Raw genomic sequence first — 25,634 nt, forward strand, 5'->3', positions numbered from 1 at the left:
CCAATCAGCCCTACCCTGAGCGTGACTGAGGGTGGCATCACAACCTCCCAATCCGCCCTGCTCTGTGCATGACAGGGGGCGGCGCCCCAACTCCCCAATCGGCCCTGCTCTGAGCCCGACCAGGGGCTGCACCTAGGGATTGGGCCTGCCCTCTGCCACCCGTGAGCAGGCCTAAGCCAGCAGGTCGTTATCTCCCGAGGGGTCCCAGACTGCGAGAGGGCACAGGCCAGGCTGAGGGACCCCCCCTCCCCCCCCCCGAGTGCACAAATTTTTGTGCACCAGGCCTCTAGTATATATATATATATATATATATATATATATATATATATATATATATATATATTATATATATATATATATATATATATATATATATATTAATTCTAAAAGCTTGTTTCTAAATACTCAGGGCTAAAGACAAGAAGACCTAGACTCTAGAACTTTAGTCTATAAACCAGGGTCAGCAGGCTATGGCCTCAGGGGTAAAGGTTTATAAATAAAATTTTATTGAAACCCAGTCACACCCATTTGTTTATGTATCAACTACCTACTTTTGCATTAGAACAACAGAGTTGAGTGGTTGCAACAAAAACTGTATGGACCTCAAAGTCTAAAATATTTATTATCTGACCCTTTTTTAGAAAGTTTGGGGGATAGTAGACATCACGACTCCTGTTTTCCAGTCTCTTCAGTCCTGTATCTGTAGTAAATTCCTGGAGTGTTCCTGGCAGGTTCTCACACATGATACAGATCAGAGAACCCAAATGAAGGAGCAAAACATGGATTGTTTGACATGAGGAGGCCTCAAGAGGTTTTATTTTGATCCTCACAGGCCATCTGGTGCTGATGTGGGACGATGGACAAAGAGATTGGAGATAAAAGGCAAAAAAAAACCACACAAAACACCCCAAAAACCCACACAGATAAAAAATAAAACCCAAGGTAAGGAATAAAAGATGGAGGGCAGGGCTGGGGCGGGAGGTGATGTAACCTCCTCCCTGCCTGGTTTCCGTTCCTCCACAGGCTCGCCCCCCCTTCTCCCCCCTCCCTGCCAGCCTCCCACACCCAGCTGTATTTGGCCTGCCCTCACCCCTTCTTTCCTCCCTGCCCAAGCCTGTAATTACTGCCACCAGGTGCACCGTTTCCACTCATCTCCTGTGACTTTATCATTCTCGGAGCTGTGAATGGTAATTTGCCAACCTCCATGGACCTTTCCTTTTGAAAGCAGGATAAGCTGGGTGTAATGTTACATCACTAAGACTCCTTAGACAATAGAAAAGGAAATGGATTTTAACCGGGAACAAAGGAATCTGCAGCTCACTTCTCTTTAGCTTTACATAATTGTGTGGGGTCCATGGTAGGGCTCTGGGGGAAGGAAGGGGCTTCTTGCAGAAGCTTCTGGGGGTAGGTGCTTAGTAGACCCTCTGTGGCATTTGCTCTAGTGCCAAATTGAAGTTAAGGTAAGGAAGCAAGGGCTGTGGCTCATCCACTTAACAGATTGCCAGTGGGGACCACAGAGTGGTTAGAAGAGTGGATCTGATCTGAGGGCTTAACCAGGGAGGCGTGGTGCACCTCGTGCAGGTCAGGCACCTTCTCAAAGCCTCTGTTTTTCGTCTGAGTGGTAGGTGATTGTCATGTGTACCTCACAGTGTTATCTTGAGGATTTAGAGGAGATGCTGCGTGGGAGCACTTAGCGTAGTCCCTGGCACAGGGGACACACATGTCAATCATGTGGTGTGCTAGTTTGACTTGCTTTGTCTGGTGCTGTGCAAAGTGGTTGTGGGAAAGAGTCACCATGTTCTTTGGGCAAGTCCCGCTAAGCTGTCATGTCCCGTATTTTGGAGAACGGAATGGTGCAGGACTGGAAAATGGGTTTATGTGTTTCTTGCTTCTGTGGGCTTCCATGCAGGTCTCTTTCCTTTGGAAAAAAAAGACTGCCTGTTTACCTAGCTCAGGAGACCTACCATTCTGGATTGAGAGGTTGGGAAGTCCCCTTCAGTGAATTAAAAGAGATAAGGGAGTGATTAGTAAGTAACTTTCATCATGGATGAACAAATGACATAACTCAAATACAAGTGACTCTGAGCTGCGTGTCTCCTTCCTTTGGGGTTTCTGGGCGGTAGGATGATGAGAGGTACATGAGTCCCTGGCAGGTTCTCTGGTCTCTTCGAGACCAATGCATTTGCTAAGAAGCCAGTTCTGGAGGATTTAACAGCCCTATTTTAGAAATCAGGTCCCCCCGCCCCCCACAATCCCCCACCAGCCCTTCTGTGGCCTACGTTGCCTTTGAGGAGTTTGTGAAAATGCCCATTCCCTGGCCATGTTTCTGTCTCTTGGACATTTAGAAAGGACTTAGCAAGACAAGGATTTTGGAATAAAGTGACTTGTGATGTGGGACACCTGGGAAGGAGTAGGGACATGAGGGAGGACCAGATACCTGCCCGTGGATGGAAAGCTTGATGATCAGCAACAACTCCCCTTCCCTAACTAACCTATGAGACTTGGTGTTAACCCCTGGCCACAGCTGAAAACACTGTCTACCCCCCCATTAAAACACACACACACAAAAGTCATGGATCAAAAATAAGAAATTAGGCCAAATCTCGTCACAGGGATATAATTCATGTTGGCAGCCCTGGGTAGTGGGGCAGCCCCTGAGGATGGCCCTGGCCCTCTGCCCTTGCTCCTAGTTCCACGGGAGGCCAGACCACAATGCTGGTTCTGTGCTTCCCAACAGCTGAGAGCCTCCTACCTACATTTCAAAGGTGACCTTTCCAAAGTCATGCTTACTACCTGGTGATCTTGAGCTTTTGTGGTGAAAAGATTAATTTGGGCCAATTTAAACTCAAGACCCCAATGGGATTTACAGGCAGCGTTTGCAGAGCTACATATAAATATTCCTTGCTATTCATTGCCTCGCTGTGGCCTGGGAATCATACATCTGAGGCCAGGCGCTCACTGTGCGAGCAAAGCGATGGGAGGGAGTCCCCATGTGAGCCTTCCCCCTGCCCATGGGGACCAACGGCTGGCTCTGTAGGGGCTGGGGACAGTCAGGGAAACACAGCTACTTGCTGTTCAGGAAGACCTCCAGGCAACCACTAGGTTATGGCGTTAAAGAAAGTGAAGGTGGCGAGAAGAACCCAGCAAGAGAAGTTCATCTGAATCCACAAATTCCCAGGCAGACATGGGAGCTGGGGCCATGAAAGAATGGTGTCAGCTGACCTGCTGACAAGCAGAGGGTGGGGTGACAGGAGGACTGAATGCACTCTAAGCTTCCTCAAGTCGCTGTTGAATGCCTCCCATTAGCCCGGCCAAAGTGCCTGCCTGGGGGAGCAGTTAGGGGTGGTTTGGAATGACAGTGGCAGCTCTGTGGACCCCGCTCCTGCTGTGCTTTCCCCCGTTTGCAAAAGAGCAGCTGCATCACAGACTGGTTGTGTGTGCTCTCCAGCGCTTCTTGGTCCAGCAGGACTGGGTGGGACTCAGCAGGCCTGGGAGGTTCCAGGATGGGCTTTGCTGTCTCCATATTAACAACTATCATGTACTGAGCTCTAATTAGGGAGAAGCCCGAAGTTAAGCAACTGAGTGAAGGCTTGGCTGGGGGCAGAACTAACATTCTGCATCAGCTGGACATTGCCATTCTTCCAGTCCCTGTTCATTCACAGGCTTGTCTCATAACTGTGTACAACAAGCGTGTCAAACTCATGGCAAGAGGCGTGCAGCCCACCGGCCGCGAGTTTGACATGCTTGTTGTACAGCATCTAACACTGTTCCTCAGGACAGGAATGAAGTCTTTCCCACATCTTTATCTTCTACAGAGGTTCGCTCAGGGGCTTGCATGTACCGTCGGAAATGTTAAGTAAAACCGTCCACTCCTGCGGTGTTTGTGATGGGACTGAGTGCCTGTCACGCTCACAGGTGATCTGGCCTTATTCCACGTGACCTTGCTGCCCAAGGTCAAAGGCTGGTCCCTGAGTCTAAGGCAGCTGTTTCACAGGCTGGCTGTGGCCCAGAGAGGGAGGTCAGCTCCGCAGGACTAGAGAATCCATGTTAACTGGCCAGCCACTCAGATCCTCTCTTTGAGGGAAACTGGAATAAAGGTCTGTGGAGAGAGCCCATCAGGAGTAGTAGCAACAAAGTTGAGTCACAAATGTGGTGGAATCTTGAAAGTGACCAGCAATGGCTGCCCGTGGATAAGGCTGGAGCTGTTATACCTTGAATGAGGTAGCCCTGAGGCATTGTCTGTCTAGCTAAAATTACATGCTACATGTTGACTCTTCTACAACCATCATCCAAAGGTATAAATGCTGTAAAGGATTTTGGGATGAAAACAGCCAAATGGTTTCTTAGCTGAGCCCATTGTTTTGAAATTCAGGACATAGTCAAGCGCTTTCCATTGCCTCAGCCCTTCTGAACCCAATTTCACGGTCTCACGTGGCTGACTGGAACAGGATCTCTGGCCATGCAGACGCCATTCCTAGATGATAGGTCACTGCCTTGCTTTCCAGAGGGGCTGTGGGTTGAGAAATCAAGCTCTATTTGGATAAGTTGTATTTATGTTTGGCCAGGGAGGGGCCATTCCTAGGTATGGTAGATCCAGCATGGGGTCTACTGTTCCAGGTAGTGCAAACAAGAGATACCTATGCTTTCCAATCTGTAGGTGCTTGTTATTGATACCCAGATAATTAATTTTTTTCCTAATGTGCATTGTCTTTTTCTGTCATCATTATAGTTTACTTGTCTCCAGATATTTGGGAATTGAATATATTTAGTAAATATATATATATATTCCATATATTATCCACATGAGATGCAAACATGTTTACATGACAAACATTACTTACAAATGTGACACAATAAACAACAAAAATGACTATATTCTAGAAAATAAAAGAAGTCTTGGGTTCAGTTAACATGAAAAGCTGATACTACAATTGATCTTGCAGTAATACAAAATCTCCTTTCCCAGGTCACTGCAGATCTGAGGACATCCAACGTGGAGACAATGAGAAGAAACAAAATGTCACTGAGTTTTTGTTAGGATATATATATATATATTTTAATATATTTTATTGATTTTCTACAGAGAAGAAGGGAGAGGGATACAGTGTTAGAAACATCGATGAGAGAGAAACATCGACCAGCTGCCTCCTGCACGCCCCCCAGTGGGGATGTGCCCACAACCAAGGTACATGCCCTTGACTGGAATCGAACCTGGGACCCTTGAGTCTGCAGGCCGACGCTCTATCCACTGAGCCAAACCAGTTCGGCTCATTAGGATATTTTTATGTAAGTGTTGTCCAGAAGACGCAGCATTTCCTGAGAGTTCTGATCACAGGTTGGTCCATCGGGCTAGGACTTAAGAGTGTGGGGTTGTCAAGAAGCAAGGGACTTCAGCTCTAGCCCGTGTGTTCAGTGGTTAGAGCATCAGCCTGTGCACCAAAGGGTCATGGGTTCAATTCCTGGGTTGCAGGTTCAATTCCTAGCTCCGGCTGGGGTATGTGCAAGAGGCAACCAATCAATGTGTCTCTTTAATCTCTCTCTCTTTCATCTCTCTTTCTCTCTCTCTCTCTCTCTCTCTCTCTCTCTCTCTCTCTCTCTCTCTCCCCCCCTCTCCTTCCCTCCCTTCCATTCTTTCTGAAAAGCAATGGAAAAAATATCCTCCAGTGAGAATTAACAAAATAAATAATTTTTAAAAATATTAAAAAAGCAAGGGACTTCAGATTCCAATTAGATGGACTATCCGGGACTAGATTTATCCTTCCACGTGATGCAATTAAGGAAACAGACAAAATACATAAAACAAAGTTCTTGGGGACATTGGACAACCAGGCAGCGAGACACAGGGATCCTTCCTGAGAGAAGGGAAATATAAAACATGAGCCCCATGAGTGCTCCAGCATCCTCTCTGGGGACATGGGGCCTGGTAGCCTCAATGCATTGAGCAGATAGAGTTGGGAGTCCAGGGAAGCCAAGGCCACTGAAATTCTCAGGAGAGTCTTGGAGAAAGCTGAAGAGGGAAAGAGCTTTAGAGATCTGCAGAGGTCCATGCAAATCTTCAGCTGAGTACCAGTCAGCATTTGCATGTGTGGAAACTATGTAAGGCCAGGGACAGAACCACCCAGCACTGGAAAATGGTAAAAATATCCCACATTTTCAGTAGCTAACTTTGTTACTTCAGTTTGGGGAATTTAAAATGTATTGCTATTTGATGAATAAAGATGACAAGTTAATGATAAAACTCCTTTCGCGTGGCTACAAGGATACTCCAAACCAAGCAATGCCCACATGATATGCATTCTATATACTAGCCTTATTTCAGGCTTAATTGTACTTTTGCTGTTCTTGCTTCCTGTCCTAGTCAGGATGGGCTGCTATAACAAAGGCAGCTTATAAACATAAAACATTCATTGCTCCTAGTTCTGAGGCTGGAAGTCAGCAATCAAGGTGCCAGCATGGTCAGGTTCTGGTTAGGGCTCTCTTCTGGGTGGCAAATTGCCAACTTCTTGTGTCTTCACATGGTGGAGAGAGCTGGCCAGTTCTGGCCTTTTCTCATTAGGGCACTAATCCCATTCATGAGGACTCCACCCTTGTGACCTAATTACCTTTCAAAGGTCCCATCTCTAAATACTATCATATTAGAGATTAAGGTTTCACCATATGAGTTTTATATATGAATGGATGAAATAAATGAACATTCAGCCCACTCCTTAATTCCTATTTTCTCTCCCTCAAAAAAGTCACTGGATTGTATATTTTTGAAAACTACATTTTAGAATAAAGTATTAAAAAAAGTAAAACCAGGACTCATGTTTTAAGAAAAAAAAACCCAACTAATTTTGACTATTGGAAAAGCCAATGATACTAAGATTAACAATGAAAGTATGTCTATAACTTTTTAAAAAATATGTATTTTATTGATTTTTTTACAGAGAGGAAGGGAGAGGGATAGAGAGTTAGAAACATCGATGAGAGAGAAACATCAATCAGCTGCCTCCTGCACACTCCCTACTGGGGATGTGCCCACAACCAAGGTACATGCCCTTGACCGGAATCGAACCTGGGACCCTTTAGTCCACAGGCCGATGCTCTATTCACCGAATCAAACTGGTTAGGGCTGTCTATAACTTTTAAGATTGATGGGGAATATTAGAAATCCATAAAGGTGTAATAAAATACTTAAAAGGAGGGGAAGATTGATATAATATTCTCTGAGGTAAATGCTCTTGATAACAGACTATCAATATCCACTCTACCTGCCAGGGTATACTGTCCAGACTCTAGGCAGAAAACAGGGTGGGGTGAAGGAGAAAGGAAAACTTGGGGAGCGGTGAAGTCCAGAGATGGGGTAGGAGTCAGATGGATAGCAGTCAGTCAAAGGTAAGGCTCAGGACTAGAATGGGGACTAACAGTGAACTGAGAATAGGGTGAGTCAGAGATGGGGTGAGAATATGTTGGGCCCGTGTTAATTTTCAAAGAGCTGAAAGCTGGAAAAGGGAAAGACTTTCCTTATAGTAGAATATAAAGACGGGAGCTGGAAAATACTGATGCAGGAAAATTTGATCTGGAATAGACTATTTAGACTCAATCTCTCCACAAATTACACATTAATTACAAGGGAGAAAACAATGACTTCACAGTGGAGGAAAAAAGCAGGTATCACCTTATCTGAGAGATCAAACACCACATCACCAGTAATGGGACAAACAGATAAGTGCCTCCGGATGTGATGCACTAAGGACATGACATTAGTTCTGTGGTGGTCCTGCCAGAATTGTGTAATATGAAACTAATAATGAGAATACACTGGACAATCGCAAATTGAGGAATATTCTCAGAATGACCAGCCTCTACTCAAAAGTGGCAACATCATTAAAGATGCAGGCAGGCTGAGGAACTGTCCCATAATGAGGAAACTAAAGGAACACAACTGCGTGCCATGCACGATCCCGGGCTGAACCTTGGAGTGGGAAAAGGAGCTATGGGGTAACTGATAAAATGTGAATGTGGACTTAGATTAGGTAACTGTATTTTATCGTTATTATAGTTCCTGATTGTAATAATTGTACTGTGGTTATGTAAGAAAACATCCTTGCTCTCAGGTAATACACATCGAAGTATTCAGAGGTAAAGAAGCACAATGTTTCCAATGAATTCTCAGATCGTTCAGAAAAAAAATATATATGTACACATACATATATACATCACAGAGCCATCCTGGACTTGGAACAGAAGTTGACAACACTTCTTATTGTCTCCCTCTGGGGAGAGGCCAATGCATTATGTGAGGCAGGAGCATTTTGGGGAGTGTATGAATGAAAAGGATGTGGATGTTGGGAAACCAACCAGATGAATTATTGCAAACAGTTGCCATAAATTGTTGTCCATCTTTGACTCTCTCTTCCTAATGGTCCCTGATTTCCTCTGGGAAATCTTTTATACAGCATTATGTATACTCTTGGTGCTTCACTAAATTTTGGTGTCTGCCCCACTATGAAGCAAGAAAGGACAGACCCTACCTCAAATGACCTTGGTTCCTACCCATTTTCAAGCCTGGCTTTCCAGCCTTCCTATTCGTCTGTGAGCTTTTAATGGCCTTTCTATAAATTTCACTTTTTGCTTAAGTCATGAAGAGTCAGGAGCTATTGCCTGGAAAGGAAGGGCATAACTGATCCCCCTGCTGAGTGGTAGGCACAGTGCTAGGTGTTTTGTAAACATTGTCTCACCAACTCTCAAAGCCACCTACCAGCCTCCTGGGGAAGGCAGGGATATGAAGGCTAATTGCTGGTAGCAAGAATCATAGAACCCATGGGGAGCATAAGTGTTGTTATTACTGAAGGAATGAAGGTGGATCTTCACCAGCCAGGCAATATGAAGGGGAAGAAGCAGTTTGCAAGTGTTCCGTCTCCAAACTGTGTGGCCAGTGTCAGGTGAGACAGGAAAAAAGAAAAGAAAAGCTCAATCTATCATCATAAATAAAGCTGGTAATCTTTTCAACAAATGGTGCTGGGGAAACTGTGTACCCACACATGAAGGAATGAAGTTGGACCCTTACCTTACACCATATACCAAAGTTAACGAAAGAAAAAAATGTATCAGGGGTGGATGGGGAAGGATCCCCACCAAGATCCCAGGTGAGGCTCTTGCCCCCGCCCTGGCACCAGCGCCCACCCGGCCAGCCTGGCTCAGCCATGATCAAGGCCATGCTCATCTTCAACAACCACAGGAAGCTGGGCTCTCCAAGTTCTACAGGCCTTCCAGTGAAGAAACACAACGAATCATCAGGGAGACATTCCATTTGGTATCCAAGAGAGATGCACATGTTTGTAATTTCCTAGGAGGAGGATTATTAATTGGAACTGACAACAAACTGATTTGCAGACATTATGCAGTGTTATATTTTGTCTTCTGTGTGGATTCTTCAGAAAGTGAACTTGGCATTTTAGATCTAATTCAAGTATTTTTGGAAACATTAGACAGTTTTTGAAAATGTCTGTGAACTGGATTTAATTTCCTATGTAAGCGAGGTTCACAATATTCTTGCAGAAATAGTGATGGGGGACCAACATGAATGAGACCAACATGAATGAGATTGTTACACAAATTGATGCACAAAATAAACTGGAGAAATCTGAGGCTGGCTTAGCGGGAGCTCTAGCCCATGCTATATTAGCAGTAAAGAATGTGAATCTTCCTGAGATCCCAAGAAATATTAACACTGGTGACATCAGTATAAAAGCACAAAACCTGCCTTCTTTTAAATAAAACAATTTAAAAGGCCTAAATTGTAAAACCCAGGGGGGAGGTGGGGGGAAGTCACCTAAGTGCAGTTGTTTGTCAAAAACAGAGGAGAGTCTTAACTTTTGCTCTTGGATTTAAGTCAAGGTACTGTACAGAAGTTGTATAAAATTAGTATGGTAGCTGAATGTTGTTTATCTTGCACAGTAATTTTGAAGAAACTGAGTAGTTCTAGTGTGATTTTTTTTTTTAAAAAAATTATTTTAGAAATAGGATGAGAGAGAGAGAGAGAAACATTGATAGGTTGCCTCCCACACTCACTCCAACCAGGAATCAAACCCCACAATCTGGGCATGTGCCCTGACCAGGAATTGAACCCACCACCTTTTAGTGCACAGGATGCTCCAACCTATTGATCCACACCAGCCAGGGCCAGTATGACTTTTTTTCTTTCTTATCTAAACTGCATTCCTATGACCACCTAAGGCATGCCTCCATGTATTGGCGACAACTATTTTGAAAAGTGTTGGAAACATTTCTTTAAATTATGTATGACTCAAAATGTTGGTGTTTTATATGGATGACAAGTGCAGCATTCCTTAATTCTTTCTGTTACTTGTCCCTACTTAAAGAACCAATTATGTATTGCATGGAAACATTATGACCTTTTCCTCTTAGTTTAAATAAACCCAGGGTAACTGAACTTCTAAAGCACTTTTCTGTTGGTCTGATATCTACTTTGGCAATAAATTATTTTTTACAGCCCTCTGACTCAACAAAGTAAACAATAGTATATCACTGCTAAAAAAAAATAAAAATAAAAAATGGATCAAAGACCCAAATTTAAGAGCTATATAACTCTTAGAATAAAACATGGCTGAAAATCTTCATGACCTTGGATTAAGCAATGATTTCTTAGGTATGACACCAAAAGCACAGGCAATAAAAGAAAAAAAAATTGACTTCACCAAAATTAAAAACTTTTGTGCATTAAAAGACACTAGAGTAACAAGGTAAACATTCACAGAATAAAAGGACAACCCACAAATGGGAAAAAATATTTGCAAATCACCTATCTGATAAGGTATTGATATTTAGAATATATAAAACTCCTATAACTCAACACACCAGAAAACAACAACAAACCCCACCCAAACCACCCTACCACAAAATGGGCAAGGAACCTAGACATTTCTCCAAAGATGCATAAATAGCCAGTAAGCACATGAAAAAATGCTCAACATCATTAGTCATCAAGGAAATGCAAATGAAAACCACAGTGAGAGACCATTGCACACTGATTATTCAAACAGAAAAAAAGTATTAGTGAGGCTGTGGAGAAACTGGAACCCTCATGCATTGTTGGTGGGAATGGAAAATGGAGCAGCCACTGTGGAAAACAGTCTGGCAGTTCCTTAATACGTTGAACAGAGAATTAAAATATCACCCAGGAATTCCACTCTTAGATATATACCCAAAAGAATTGAAAACAGGGGTTCAAACTTATACCCACCTACATTCATAGCAACATTATTCACAATAGCTAAAACCCAAGTGTCTATCAATGGGTAAATGGATAAACAAACTAGTATATATATCATGGGAATAATATTCAGTCATAAAAAGAAATGACATTCCTACAATCTATAACATGGATATAACTTGAAAACATTATGCTAAGTGAAAGAAATCAGACACAAAAGGACAAATACTGTATGATTTCACTTATATGAAATATCTAGAATAGGCAAATTCCTAGAGATAGAAAGAACAGCAGTTGCAAAGGGCTGAGGGGAGGGGAGAATGGTGAGTTATTGCTAATTGGTACAGAGTTTCTGTTTGGGATAATAAAAATGCTCTGGAAATAGTGGTGACGATTAAACAACATTGTGAATGTACTTAATGCTACTACATTTTATGTTTAAAATGATAAATTTCATTATGTATATTTTATAATTAGAATTATGTCAAAAGGTAATAAAGCTGGTGAGATCTTCCCTACGAAATTAATTAGGGTGGTTAATGTTAATCAAAGATGTTTGAAAAAAAATATTTTTCCCCAGTTTGAGAATTTTTTTTACAGGTTATTTTAAATCATGCTGGGAAATAAATCCAGTACATCTTAATTGTTAATATTCAACATATACAATAATCCATATTTTCAGATTTTCTATTTGATTTGTCTTTTCCCCACACCACCAGAAAATGAGTAGAAAGACTGACATCAAATTAGGGGGGTTAAGGTAGTCTAACTTAAAATATAGGCTCCGTGGCAAACATGAAATTCTCTTTAGTGGCCCAGAAGCACCTCAAAGAGATAAGTATCATTATCTAGAGAGGATGAGATCGTCACGTTCCTGCTGGTGTGTGAAAGCAGACAGCAACGGTTTCCACGTGAATTGTCTACTCGTCTCAAAGGCAGAAACACCAGTTGCAGGAGTGGATGGCAGTGGAGAAGACTCTGAAAGGGGCAGCTTTCATATTTCAGGGTTAGTGACGGCAGGGTTTATTTATTAACATTGATTAATAATTCTCCCCTGAAACGTGGGGCAGAGCAGCTGGAGCAGCAAGAAGATGAAATGTCCTGTGAGTGAGCAGAGCCCACACTGTTGGGTTTTGCTTTTGTTTTTTACTCCCACTATATTCACACACTTTCTACTCCAAAGAATCACACGTACTAAGAAGAAAATATGTTGTTTTATCTCATGTCCTAGCCACAACTGGTATAGGTTACTGCTAAAGGAATGTAAGGAAATAAAGCACTGCAGATGGAGGGAAGCTTTCTGATTAAAACAAAAGGTTTTGTAATATTTACATCCAAATTATATTCACAATGAACAGACTTGGATAATAGCTTTAGAAGCTAAAAATATGCACATAATGATACACTTTAACATAGTCACTTCAGAAACAAGTTGCTAATAAATTGAAGGCTATGTTTAAAATTATGAAATACGCTGTCCATTGTTTAAAACTTGGAATATGATGAACTATCAAATACCCAACTGCTTTTAGCTCTAACTTCACCTCCTGAGCTAATGTTACTTCGTTTTGGCTTGGAGGGTGGTGGTGGCAGAGGAGCAGCAGCAACAGTGGAGTTAGAGCAAACAGGAAACCTCAAACAGCATTTCATGTGGTCCCCGCCCCTCTGCTCACATGCACTTGCCTTAAAGTGCACAGTTCAAATTAGACCACAGCCCCTAGCTCCTGCTGGCCAGGTGCTAGCCAGGCAGCCCAGTGAGGCTCACTGAGGTTATGAAGAATGTCTTCTGCGTGGACCCACAGGTCTGCCAGACCACTGCCAAGGCTCTATACAGCCCGCATCTCTTCCTGAGGCCCCAAACACTCCATCTGGGTGGGGGCATAACAAATTTTTATGATTGGACAATCAGCCAAAATTACGTCAAGGCTGTTAGGTTTAGGGCAGCACTGCACTGGGTGAAAAACAAATTCATGTATTATTGAAATGTCACTGCACTTGAGAGTAAAGCTGATTTGAGATAAGCAATATCATTAACATAAGAAACCTCGGACATAAACAGCAGGCCTTCGTAGGGATGTACCTCTCAGCCCCCTTAGGAGGTCAGTGTGTGTGAAGTTCCTGCTAAGACCAACTTCCTCACTGGCCTCACTGCCTTCCCTACTCAGCCATCCTATTTCTTCTGCTTGGAATCTCTTCCTACTTAGCTCTCTGCCCATGCAAATTTCACCTCCCCCTAAACGCCAGGTGCTCTACTTCAGCCGTCGCCAACCTTTCGGACCTCATGGACCGCCAGTCTACTTCATCCCCAAAGATGCAGGAACACTGACCTCTTTCTAATAATGAGTACTTACAATGAGACGATCCCATATGGTCCTAGTGACAGCCGTGGGCAAACTACGGCCCGCGGGCCAGATCCGGCCCGTTTGAAACGAATAAAACTAAAAAAAAAAAAGACCGTACCCTTTTATGTAATGATGTTTACTTTGAATTTATATTATTTCACACAAACACTCCATCCAGGCTTTTGTTCCGGCCCTCTGGTCCAGTTTAAGAACCCATTGTGGCCCTCAAGTCAAAAAGTTTGCCCACCCCACAATGTCTCTCTGCTACTGGCATTTGTTCAAGTAAGACTGCCTCCTGGAGTGTACATAACACCAATCTCATTTTCTGCAGGCGCATACAGCCATTGAATGCATTTTAGGCTGTCATGGTTCACAAGTATTCCTTTGTTTCTTTTAAGTCCCTCTTGAAGTTAGATGTGACTTTGGCCAAAAGCACAATCCAGGTAGAGGGAACAGCTAAAGCAAGTGCCTGTAAGACCCTGGGGTTTGAGTGAAACAGGACAGCCAGGAAGGAGACCTGTGTGGGTACAGCAGACTGAAGTGAATCCAAGAGGTCACAGGGATCAGATCATATAGGGGGCTCTGTAGTCCACTGTAAGGACTTTGGATCTTACTGAGTGAAACAGGAGCCATCACAGGCATTTGAACAGAGGCTGTTAGGAGGGGCAAAGGAGGATGCAGGCACTCAAAGGGGCTGGAGAGGGAGGAGAGAACAGACTTTCAATTGTTATCTTCCAACCTAATCTTTACTGCTGAAGGATTTAAAAAATATTTCCCAGGTCATTTTATCTTGCCGGCAGGTGGCAGGTTGAAGACCAGAGAACAAAACTGATAATAAAAGGGAAATCTGCAATCCTTATCTTAAACCTAATTTTAACTGCTTTGCTAATCAAACATACAAGTGATAGTTGACAACTGAAATTAGATTACCTCCCCTTTCCCCTAATACTTTGAGGGAGAACAAAGAGACTTGACTAACCTACCAATCAGTGACACAGACTGACTGCTATAAAACCTACTGATTTATTGGGCCTAAACTGATGAATTCCATTTGAATATCAGAAAAATAGAATTTTCTTTACTTAAAAAAAAAACACCTTGTTTACTTAAAACCTCCTCTTTTAGCCCTTCCTTTCCAAAAAAAGAAAAATGTAAACTTCACTAAATTTCAAGTAAAAAGTCTAAGATAATCACAGATTCTAAAATTAAAAAGTAGAATTATTTTTACATAAAGTATTCAAATTTTTATACCTGAACATGATTTTTGAATGTTTGACTTTCAAAGAAAACTGAAATATCAAGAGTTCAAGTAGATTTAGAGAATCAACTACGTGATCTTAAAAAATTGCTATAACTTGGTCCGTGTTGCTCAATGGTTAAGCATTGACCTATGAACCAGGTCATGATTCGATTCCTGGTCAGGGCACATGCCCAGTTGTAGGCTCAATCCCCAGTAGGGGGTGTGCAGGAGGCAGCTGACCAATGATTCTCTCATCAATTGATGTTTCTATATTTCTCTCCCTCTCCCTTCCTCTCTGAAATCAATAATATGCCAAATCTACCTGGTCGTGAAGCAGGCAAAACTCTCTGAAGGTCAAGTTGAACCAGTAACACTAGAGACAGGGCTATGGAGTTGGAAAGGGTATTGACTGATACATGCATATGCAATACGCTTATAGCCATATTGTCATGTTGTAAAAAAATCAGCATAAAGCACATGGCAAATCCTTATGATAGTCAAGGATGCAGAATTCAACGCCCACCGACTTTTCTGAAAAAGTATTTCACAAAGGCCCTAAAGCAGAATGTAGTCTAGGAACGTATATATTTAAAACAAAACCAAAGGAAAAGAACAGGCAAGCATTCTGATTTTCAGACAGAAAAGTAAATATTAAGAAAGGAGGAGACCAAGCAACCTCTTTGTGTGATCTAGGCACAGAAGCAGTTTCATTTCCCTTATTAAATGCTAAGGCCTCTCTCTCTTTTTATTTTATTAAGGATCAATGCAGCAAAGTCTGTCAAAATACATCAAGAAAGGCAGACAGTTATAAACGTTGAATTTATATGAGTTACATGAGACTTTTATTTGTCTAACATCACAGTTTCAAAAAGCCAATTCCCGTGTGCTTCTACTACATCCAATCACCAGAAAATTTTTTGTTAGGAATGTTCTGGAGATGTTTAGTTTTGAAAAACCTTTCAGTTTTGTTAGTAAGCAGTTAAAATATCAAAGGCTAAAATAAGAATAATTCTGCTTTTATAATGACACATAGCAAATCTTTGTTTTTTTTTCATTAAACATAATCAAATTACACATTCAAGGCTGTTTTACTGAGAATTTAGAAGACAAACAATCCTGGAATGGTTTCAGTAAGCTAATGTCAGGTACACATACAACTCCTTTGACCTAGGACAGTCACAACTTTTCTAGCAAACCCTTTGATTTTTAAATACTAGACAATTTTAGTCAACGGTTACCAAAACAAATAGCAAAATATAATATAAAAAAGATATTTAGGAAGGGCACAGCATGGCTGCAATCGAAGCCAGAGTTACTCACCTAGAACAAAGTTAGAGCCCTTAACAAAGATTGCACTTAAATAGTTCAGAGACTTCAGTGAGGACCTTTTGGGTCCATACATCTCAACACCTTTAATAAAATATTTGAAAGAAACTCTGCATCCACCGCACTTAATTATATAATTCAAAATAAAATATTAAAATCATTTTCCCTTCTTATCTTTGTTTTATTATAAGCCTGCCTGAACACTAAATTCAGTATTATTTTCTTTCCAGGTTACTGCTGATGTAACATTTTTCATACCAATGTCTGAGCAGAAGTTGAATATCTATGAAAAATTGGACAATAAATTAGTAATTTAAAATAAATGATATATTTGATATTGTCTATTTTAGCAAACTTCGTATTTGCAAATTTGTTCAAATATACATGGCTTTTCTTTAAACCTGTTACCTACCTAGTTCTAAGGATTGTTGCAGATAAGCTGCCAGGCGGCGAGGGAGAATCAATCAGCCGGCACTCAGAGGATATTCAGAAAAGTAGCCTTTATTTGCAGATGCACTAGTGCTGTGACTCAGGGGAGTCCGTTTCCAAATCTTGAGTGCTGAATATGGACGAAGCTTTCCCCCTTTAGTTTCTTTGTCCTCCAAATATAGATCAGGCTTCCGGATTTTTCACAGGCTTTGCAGCCCCCTGTGAGTTGGGATGGGGGAAGTGAGAGGCTTGTCTGGTGCCAGTGCTGCCAACCCCCACAGGGAGTTGTATTTGGTTCATGGTTTATGATCTCTGTAAAATGGGAGTATTCCGGGAAACAGGTTCTGCAATGCAGGACAGGCATCACAGATAAGAATGGTGTTTATTGGCAAGCAAGAGTGTGTGTCAGAATGCAGGTTACTGGCACAGATTCAGATAGCTACCCCCCCACCCCCCCCCCCGCCCCGCAAATGTCTTATTTTCCCCTTCAGGATCAATTCTAAGGAGACATAATTAAATTGAAATATAAATGAGAAGTACTGACTTGTAATCTGGCCATTCAAGAACTAATTTCAGAAACTGGTAAATTAATCCAAATAAAAATGCCATTTTGGCTCTAACCAGTTTGGCTCAGTGGATAGAGCGTTGGCCTGCGGACTGAAAGGTCCCAGGTTCAATTCTGGTCAAGGGCATGTACCTTGGTTGCGGCACATCCCCAGTAGGAGGTGTGCAGGAGGCAGCTGATCGATGTTTCTCATCAATGTTTCTAACTGTCTATTCCTCTCCCTTCCTCTCTATAAAAAAATCAATAAAATATATTTTTTAAAAAACCCTGCCATTTTGGTAGATGGTCAAATATTGGAAATTTCATTGGCTTGAATTAACACCTGGAAAATATTTTGGGTAGTTACCAGGAAAGTTATAGGGAAAGTGCTTTGGTCTGAAGACCCAAGCCTGGACCTAAAATATAGCAGAGAATAGATGACACACATGGTGTGCTTAGCAAATCCACTGTTTAGGTTACAATACAGCTATTAACATGAAACACATGAACTAATAAAAAGCTTTTTAGAAACTCTGAATCATTTTAATAAGGTATCAGGACAAATAAATATAACTCTCATGTACACAACAAGCAGTAGCATAGCACATGTTTTGTGGCAAGTAAACAAAAGTCCTATGGAGGGCACGCAAGCCAAGGTTTCCTGGGGTAATTAACCTACAAACAGACTTTTTAACTGGAACAGAAATTTCTGTGATTTGATGAAAATTTCAGTATGAGCTAATAAGCAGTAACAAGGGAAAAAGAAAAAGATGAGTACCCCAATATTAGTTTCTCAGTGCAGTAAGTAATCAAGTATGGGGGGGGGGGAATAACTGAAATAAATGTTTTACTAAAAACAAATAAACCTAGCTTCAACTTTCAAATGGAAAACTAAAACAAAAGGCTACACCTTGGCAAATGAACAGGTATTAGCTACATATAGCTAAGTAAATCCTTATTTGCTGCAATCTTACTTACTTTTAAAGACTTTGGTTAGGAGGCCTCATTATTGTGCTTTCATTAAAAATTTTACAACGAACAAAATAAGTTCTTGCAGTCATTGAAGTTCACTTACATCACTAATTCAACTTACTCTAAAGTCCTTCTAATTTAATTGTGTAAGCCTCTAAGTCACACGTTTAGACAATAAAAAACACAGGTAATACAACCACTTAACATAATCAGCAGAGGAAGTAAGCATCCTAAAACACACACACACACACACACACACACACACACACACACACACACGCATGTCTACTACGAAGCGGGTTGCAATCTAAGTCAGTTTACACCAGAGATACTATATGAGGAAGTTCTAATTCCCAATCTCAACTCTTCAAGGGAATAAGAAATATATATATCATCTGTAAGAAGACAACGGGAATGATCTTGCCAAAGGAAGTAACTTTGGCTTCTTTATTTCTGGAATGTGTTCACTGAAAATAACCATCAATCCAAACTTACTGGCTTTCAGTATTCTTCCTTAAATCAAGAAGAAATAGGTATAGTTCAAACAGTTACTATCAGATCCATTGTTTTATAGCAAATTAACCAATTTCAATTTTTAAAAAATTTCTTAAGGTCTCCTAATAACTAATTAAAAATGTCCAGCCCTAGCCAGTTTGGCTGTGGATAGAGTGTTGGCCTGCAGACTAAAGGGTCCCAGGTTTGATTCTGGTCAAGGGCACATGCCCGGGTTGCAGGCTCGGTCTTCAGTGGGGGACATGCAGGAAGCAGCCAATCAGTGATTCTTTCTCATCATTGATATTTCTGTCTCTCTCTCTCCCTCTACCTTCCTCTCTGAAATCAATAAAAATATATATGTTTTAAAAAGTCCAGGTTTCTTTTCTAGCCAGAACAAAAATGCTGCTTTTAATATCAATCATAAATACTCACACATTATGCAACTGCCTGTTTACTTAGTGGCACCAGTTTTGCAAACTAGAGATTTCTACTTTTCATCTCACATATAATTTGCAACCATTCAAAGGCTGAATGAAATTTCTCCAACGGACTTGTAAACAAAAAGTACATTCTTAAAGTTAGAACTGAATTCACTTCTTTTCCTTGGAACAGGAATTGGTACATAATACAAAATATACATTTATGAAATTTCTTCAAAAGTTTGGATCACAAAAACTGTAAAGAGTGGGTAAGTTACTGTAGAGAATTTTGTTATACACTGTATTCAGGAAAAATATTTCTGCAGTTGTATTAGTTTTTTTACACTTACAGATTTAAAAAATCTATATATTATACAACATGCTTCTAATATGTATATGGTCTCTCCACTCATAACATTTATACAAATTAGGAGAAATCATTTCAAGAGTGAAACTAAGCAGAAAAGGACATACTACCACAAACAAGTTATTTTCCTAAGTTAGTCAACAGCATAGACAATGAGTGGTTTTTGTTTAAAAAGTCCCATAAATGGGAAGTAAATAAGCTATAACTAAACATCCAATTTTGGCAACAAATGCAACAAGCTAATGAATTTTTTCATGATAGTTATATTTTAGTAGAAATCTCATTAATCCTGTATATTGGTGGCTGCATGTTAACATTCTGTATCAGTAAGTAAATATCTAATTCTTTGGAATCTGAAGTGAATTAAACATTTAATGAACTCTAACACCAGGAAGCTCAAAATCTGAGTGAGATCTGACTTAAATACGTTGGTTGTTAATATATTACATCTGCACCATGAAGGTCAGAAACATTCCAGAAATACTCAATTTCTGTTTTAACTCTTTCCTGTTGACTTTCGAAAGTGGCAAAATCAGAGAATAATGTTATCCTCTATCCTCATACTAGTTTTTCACCTTTAATTACTCTCCATTTCCTCAAAACACAACCTTTAAAAAGCATACTTTAATGTCAGATTCCAGGGTAGGCCCACTTCTACCTCCTCTATTTTTCAAAAAGTGGAACAATTCCTTAAGAGTCAAATTAGTTTGATGCCCTTGAAGTATTTCTTATGGCTTTGTAGGAAAAAAAGCTGATGCCCTATTGTGCTATTATATGGGATCTTAAGCAGGGGTCCCTAAACCATGCAATATTGTATACTTTGTGGAGTTATATAAGGAAGTCCTTAGGATTCACCAGTCTCAAAGGGCCTATAACTCTAAAAGATTAAGAACAATTGCTATAGTGAATTTATGCTTATACCTAAACCTAATCATTACCCAATCTCCTACAAAATCTAACTTCAGATAGTATCATACAAATGCAAACGTTAGTAAATGTCTTTTACTGGGTCAAGAGAACTATGTAAAAAGAAAGGAAAAACTAAATTTTTCTAAACATTTAGTTCAATGACAAAGCTATTAGTAAAATACTGGGTTTGGAGCAATGAAAAGAACTGAAGGTTGGGTTTTGTGGTGAAGAAACATTGAATTCATTTTTCTCAGTAGTTTCTATGTTGAAGGAGCAGTAGTTTTTTTTTTTTTTATCATTATTTCCCTTGGTGGAAAAATCATATTACCTGAAGAAGCAAAGTTGGTTCTTGCAGGTTTACGTATGCAACAGTTTTTAATATATAGCTGGGTCCAAGAAAGACCTTCCTATGACTTTAAAAATAACTAATTCTCCTCTTTATCCTCACTGGCATATCCCCACTCCTCCACCTCCCAAGTTTTCTTAATTTTGGCCGTTTTATATACTATTTGTTGGCTTTGGTGAGGTAATACATTAAGTTTTCTTGCTTAAAAAAAGGAATTGGCCAGTTTCCATCTGAAAAAAGAGAGAAAACACCAAGAGACTAGTACAGGAAATGAAGCAACATTTGATACAGAATAAGTGGGGTCTCTTCGTTATTATATCAATTTAAACACTCCCCCCGCCCCATTAATTAAAAGTATAAGTTTCCAACTACAACTTCAATACAGTTGAATTTTTCTAATTGGCACACTCCTAACTGCTGGTAATATAATTAGAAAAAGATGAGATCAGAAGCCACGAGTTTAATATATAAAGCAGGTAAAAGAGAAATAATCTGTGTTGAGGTGAATAAAAGTAGAAATGTTCATTTGACAATGAAGTGGAGGCTAATGCTTCTCATCATTTCTGCATAGAGCATTCTATCAGTAATAACACTTAACTGACACATTAACAAACAAGTATTATAATCATAACATTTAGAAAATGTATTCTTAAATATTTCAAGCATATTCTGAAGTAATGTTTAATTTAAAACAAATACAATCCAAAACTCATGACACATTATTGAAAGAAATAAAGTAAAATTAGGCTTCTAAAATTTTAAGCTATAAAGAAGTCTTCCTAAATCCTAAAAACAAACAAACCCACAAGAAAACCCTTACTAATGAAAAGACTAGATGACTCAATTAAAAAATGGTCACCTCACCAGCAGGATCTGCAAGCAAAAGTACATGAAACTCTTTAAAGTTCCTTAAACCTCAAATGAGTGACATTTATATCCTGAAATATTTACAGAGTATTTTCTAATATCAAATCCTAACATAAAACTGTACAAATAGCAACTAAAACATTAAAAGGCTTAAACCTTTCACTCAAACTTTATGAATTAAAAGCATATGCATTATGAAATTCAAAATTAAAACAAAAGAGAAAACCCTTAACCAATTTAATCATTTCTTTCAGAAATCACAAACTGAATTCCCATATGAATTTGTCCAATAAAAATAGGCAGTGAAGTTATTTTTAAAAATTAAAACACATAGTAATCATTTAGCTAAAATTAGATATTAGCACTGGCAGTATGTTTTCAAGTAAAGAACACTGTTTTACTTAAATAAGATAAATTTAGCTAAATATATATATTTTAGCTAAAATTTCAAAATCCACCAAAATCTCCAGGATTGCAGAGTGCTGTGAAATCCATTACCCTCCTCTGACTTGCTGCTCCCAGCAGGGGAATAAAGGCTATCTGTTCAAGGCAGTTAAGCAAACTGAATAGACTTGAGCTTCATCGTCCAACCTTATTCCTATGCTGAGCAAAATTTTCTTTTGAATGAGATTTTTAACTTTGTGGAGAAAATAAACAGATTTTTAAGTGAATAAAGGAAGTACAAATCAGCTGCTTAGGGTAGAAACCTGTGTGTTCAGGAAATTATCTGGCAGACAGTGGGTGGACATTAACTATTTTTTTGGATGAGTGACCCAGTTTTACTAACATATATTAGGTTATAAATTCTACTCAAATGTAAACTCCTTGAGGGCAAGGACCTATTTATTCATTTCTTTATAGTACAAGATGTTTTGTCTAGCACAGTATTTTGCAGATAACTACTCAAAACATTTTGTGGAAAAGCTGAGTTATTAATTGGTCAATAGATGATCACTAAAAGTACTGCTACAATTCAGAGCATCTGAATTACATACTTGATTTATTCTTTGACCCAAATTGGTTACTTAGTTTTTTAAAAAGAATTAGCGGCGGAAGCAGTACACTCATTGCATAGTACTCTAAAAGCAAGTTAATGCTTTACAATTAAAAATATGTTTCAAATAGTTCTAAAGCTGAGTAAGAAAAATACCTCTAGGATTTTCAAAAGTTAACACTAATATTAAGACCTGCTTTTGTTATCTGTAAAAGTATATTCCCTAAGAAAGTAGAAATTAAGAGTTTACCTAGCTAAAACAATAAAAGATCAGTGAAATTCTTTAATTTCTTTAGGGTAACAAGAGTCTGCTATACAAAATGAATCTCCCACTAAAAGCAGCAAAGTGGGTTCATCCTATTAAAACATTTAAGCGAAAGCACATGTTGAATAGTATATTATCATCACACATGAACTTTTTCCCTCCAAAGAAAATAACATACAACACATCAAACAAATTTTGAGGCATTGCCCTGAGATGCTAATTAATTAGCACACAAAAGGGGGCGGGAGGTCAAGGATTTAAGTGGTACAAAAATGAAGTGCACAACAGAGGTGCAAAAGTGCCTTTTAAAAGTGTGGTTGGTTCCCTACAACCACCATTACCCCCAGGAATGAAGAACACAGTTTGCTGTTACAATGTATATTTTCTTCCTGTATTTTAATAATGAAAAACTGTACCTAATATGGCAATGCTGACTCATGTAGAAAAGATTTAGTTTTCTCAGATCACACTTCATACAGTTTTCTCTCACTTCCAAGCCTAATTTCAGTACTAATAACTTTAACAGAGGAACATTTTGATTTTTTTTATTTAAAGATCCTTAAATTTAAAAAGGCTCTACATATGCTGCTATGGTTTAAAATATAGCTTTCTATCATATATCTTACTTGTGATTTAAGATTTTTCATTTCAAAAACTAATTGAAGTTTCCAGAACTAAAAACTGAGTCTACTTAAAAAAATTAAGGACCTGGCTTCTTGCAATAGGAATTTAGTTTTCAGTACCAGTATGTCTGGTAATCAATCTATACTACAAGCACTGCTATTCATAAAATGCACATTTAGATGCTTGCAAAGCCATAACTTAAAACATTATCATACTTCGCACTTTACCACAGATTTTAGACATGAAGCATTTATTTGTAAGTTAAGTATGGAATTGGTTCTGTAATTCCAACTGTTATGAATTTCTAAATATAAATAGTACTTGTTTTTCTTAATTCATGCTAGATTAAAATATAAATTAAATACAGTTAAGTTACATTTAATCACCTCATGAATAAGAGGGATAATGAAAAGATTTTGTTGGTATGTAACTACTTAAATCTGAGACATTTCACATCACTTTTCCCACTATTCCCCTACCTTTAGATTAGTTTTAAGGCTATATATACAAATATGTATATTTTCAAATTATGTAAAAACAAAAGGAAACTAGTTATATTACCTTTTATACACAAAGTTTTGATCTTGTATTCAAATGTATTTTAATATTTTTCTAGTGGGGAATCTGCCTACTGAATGATTAAATTACATGGTATAAATACAATATTCAACCTAAAGAGACAAAAAATACAGAAGGGCACAGAACAGTAGTCTTTTCAATGTGACAGATTTTAAAACTTACTTTCACATGCTTAATCAGAGGAATTTAAGCCTAAATTAAATTAGTTATTTTTATATCTACAGTTCTTTAAACTTTGAGTTATTTTTAAAGGCCAACAGCTCAATATTATCAACATGCTATATTTCAAATCACAAATACATCTTAACTACTTGGATTCTAAAGACATGGGCCAATTGAAAATCACAGGCAAACACACTCACAAACACACACACCTACCACAGAATGTTAGATTGTCAAGCTCTGACAATTATTTTAATTAAACAGTAGGCAAATTCGAGCTGATACATATCTTAATGAAAAATAAGCAGCCAGAAAGAAACCCATTTAAAAAACAGATTAAGGAACAACAGAGACTTAAATCTTTTAGTCTTGCTAATGGAAAAGAAACAGTTCCCTCTATGCCTTGAGTAACAGGATGTTCCAATTAAAAGAGACTAACATCTTTTCCCATAGAAACTTCTCATTTACAATGGCATGGTGTTTTAAAAGGGCAAGGTAAAGGAGGAATTACACATACATGATTAAATTTCTTGTTCGTTAAATCAAGCTTTATTGATAAAATGGAATTCAGAATATCTTACTAGGAACAGCAGCAGGCCCAGCCAATCATGATAGCAAAATGTGGCAGTCTCTCCTACTATCTGTAGGAAGCTGCTGCTTATCAATTAATAATTAAATGTAAGGACTTGTAAAAGAGGTGCAAAGAATCAAGGCATTTTAGCCCCAAGACTGATATTCTTATGAATATACTGCATAACCTGCAATACTCATGGCAACAAGTAGAGAACAACTTAAAGACAATTAAGTGAAGGGACCAGCTTTATCAACAATGCCAATCCCACTGCCAAGAACATTAAGATAGTTTCCAATTAACTCCCTGGATGCTCGGCTTTTTAAGATTTTGGAATTTTTCTCCATAATCATGTGCACAGTTGAGCGTCTAGCTGACATGGCTGCTGCTCTCTCTGTCCCAACCCCAAGTCCAAACACAACATGACTTGAAAGATCTATATATCTGTTGCGTCACACAACAAGCCAAACATTTCTTATAACTTTGATAATGATTTAAAGCAGTTCATAATTAAATATGAGCATTTTGTACAAGGACAGTTACACTTTACAAAAAACAAAATCATACAACAAAAATTGCTGGAGTCTGATTTACAACATGAATTATGGTTTAAAATCACGTTTACATAAGTCTCAAATTTACAAAAAAAAAAAAAAAATCAGTTCTGGGCTAGCTGTTGTACTGCTGAAGTTCTCTGGTGTAATCACTCTCACCCATGTCATATGCCCTTCTTTAAAGATGAGGATGAATGTTAAAAGGTTCAATGAAGTTGAGCTGTACTCTCCTTTGAAGGTGAAGATAAACTCCATGGCTAGATGAGCAGTTTTACCACATATCATCAGTCGATGTAGAGTCCTTTATAAAAGGAAACAAAGCAAAACAAGGAACTAAATTAAAGCACAGAGGTGCCACAATACAATACTTTCTGGACAATGAAGAAGATAGGTTTTGTAAAGTTGACTTTC

General features: G+C 39.1%; 1 protein-coding gene and 1 pseudogene across 4 annotated transcripts in view; one reads left to right on the top strand and one right to left on the bottom strand.

Moving 5' to 3' along the window:
* Positions 1-9,188: 9,188 nt before the first annotated feature.
* On the top strand, positions 9,189-9,768 carry LOC132233535 (AP-3 complex subunit sigma-1-like; annotated as a pseudogene).
* An 8,718-nt stretch (positions 9,769-18,486) lies between these two features.
* PPM1A (protein phosphatase, Mg2+/Mn2+ dependent 1A) overlaps positions 18,487-25,634 on the bottom strand; it is a 54,186-nt gene continuing 47,038 nt past the window's right edge. For all 4 annotated transcript variants that reach the window (XM_059694381.1, XM_059694354.1, XM_059694363.1 and 1 more), the window contains one exon: positions 18,487-25,524. In XM_059694381.1, the coding sequence (XP_059550364.1) occupies positions 25,495-25,524 (30 nt within the window). In that variant the 3' untranslated portion in view covers positions 18,487-25,494. The remainder of the gene's footprint in view (positions 25,525-25,634) is intronic.

The sequence above is a fragment of the Myotis daubentonii genome, chromosome 1 (assembly GCF_963259705.1).
Source record: "Myotis daubentonii chromosome 1, mMyoDau2.1, whole genome shotgun sequence".
Classification (NCBI taxonomy): Eukaryota; Metazoa; Chordata; class Mammalia; order Chiroptera; family Vespertilionidae; genus Myotis; species Myotis daubentonii.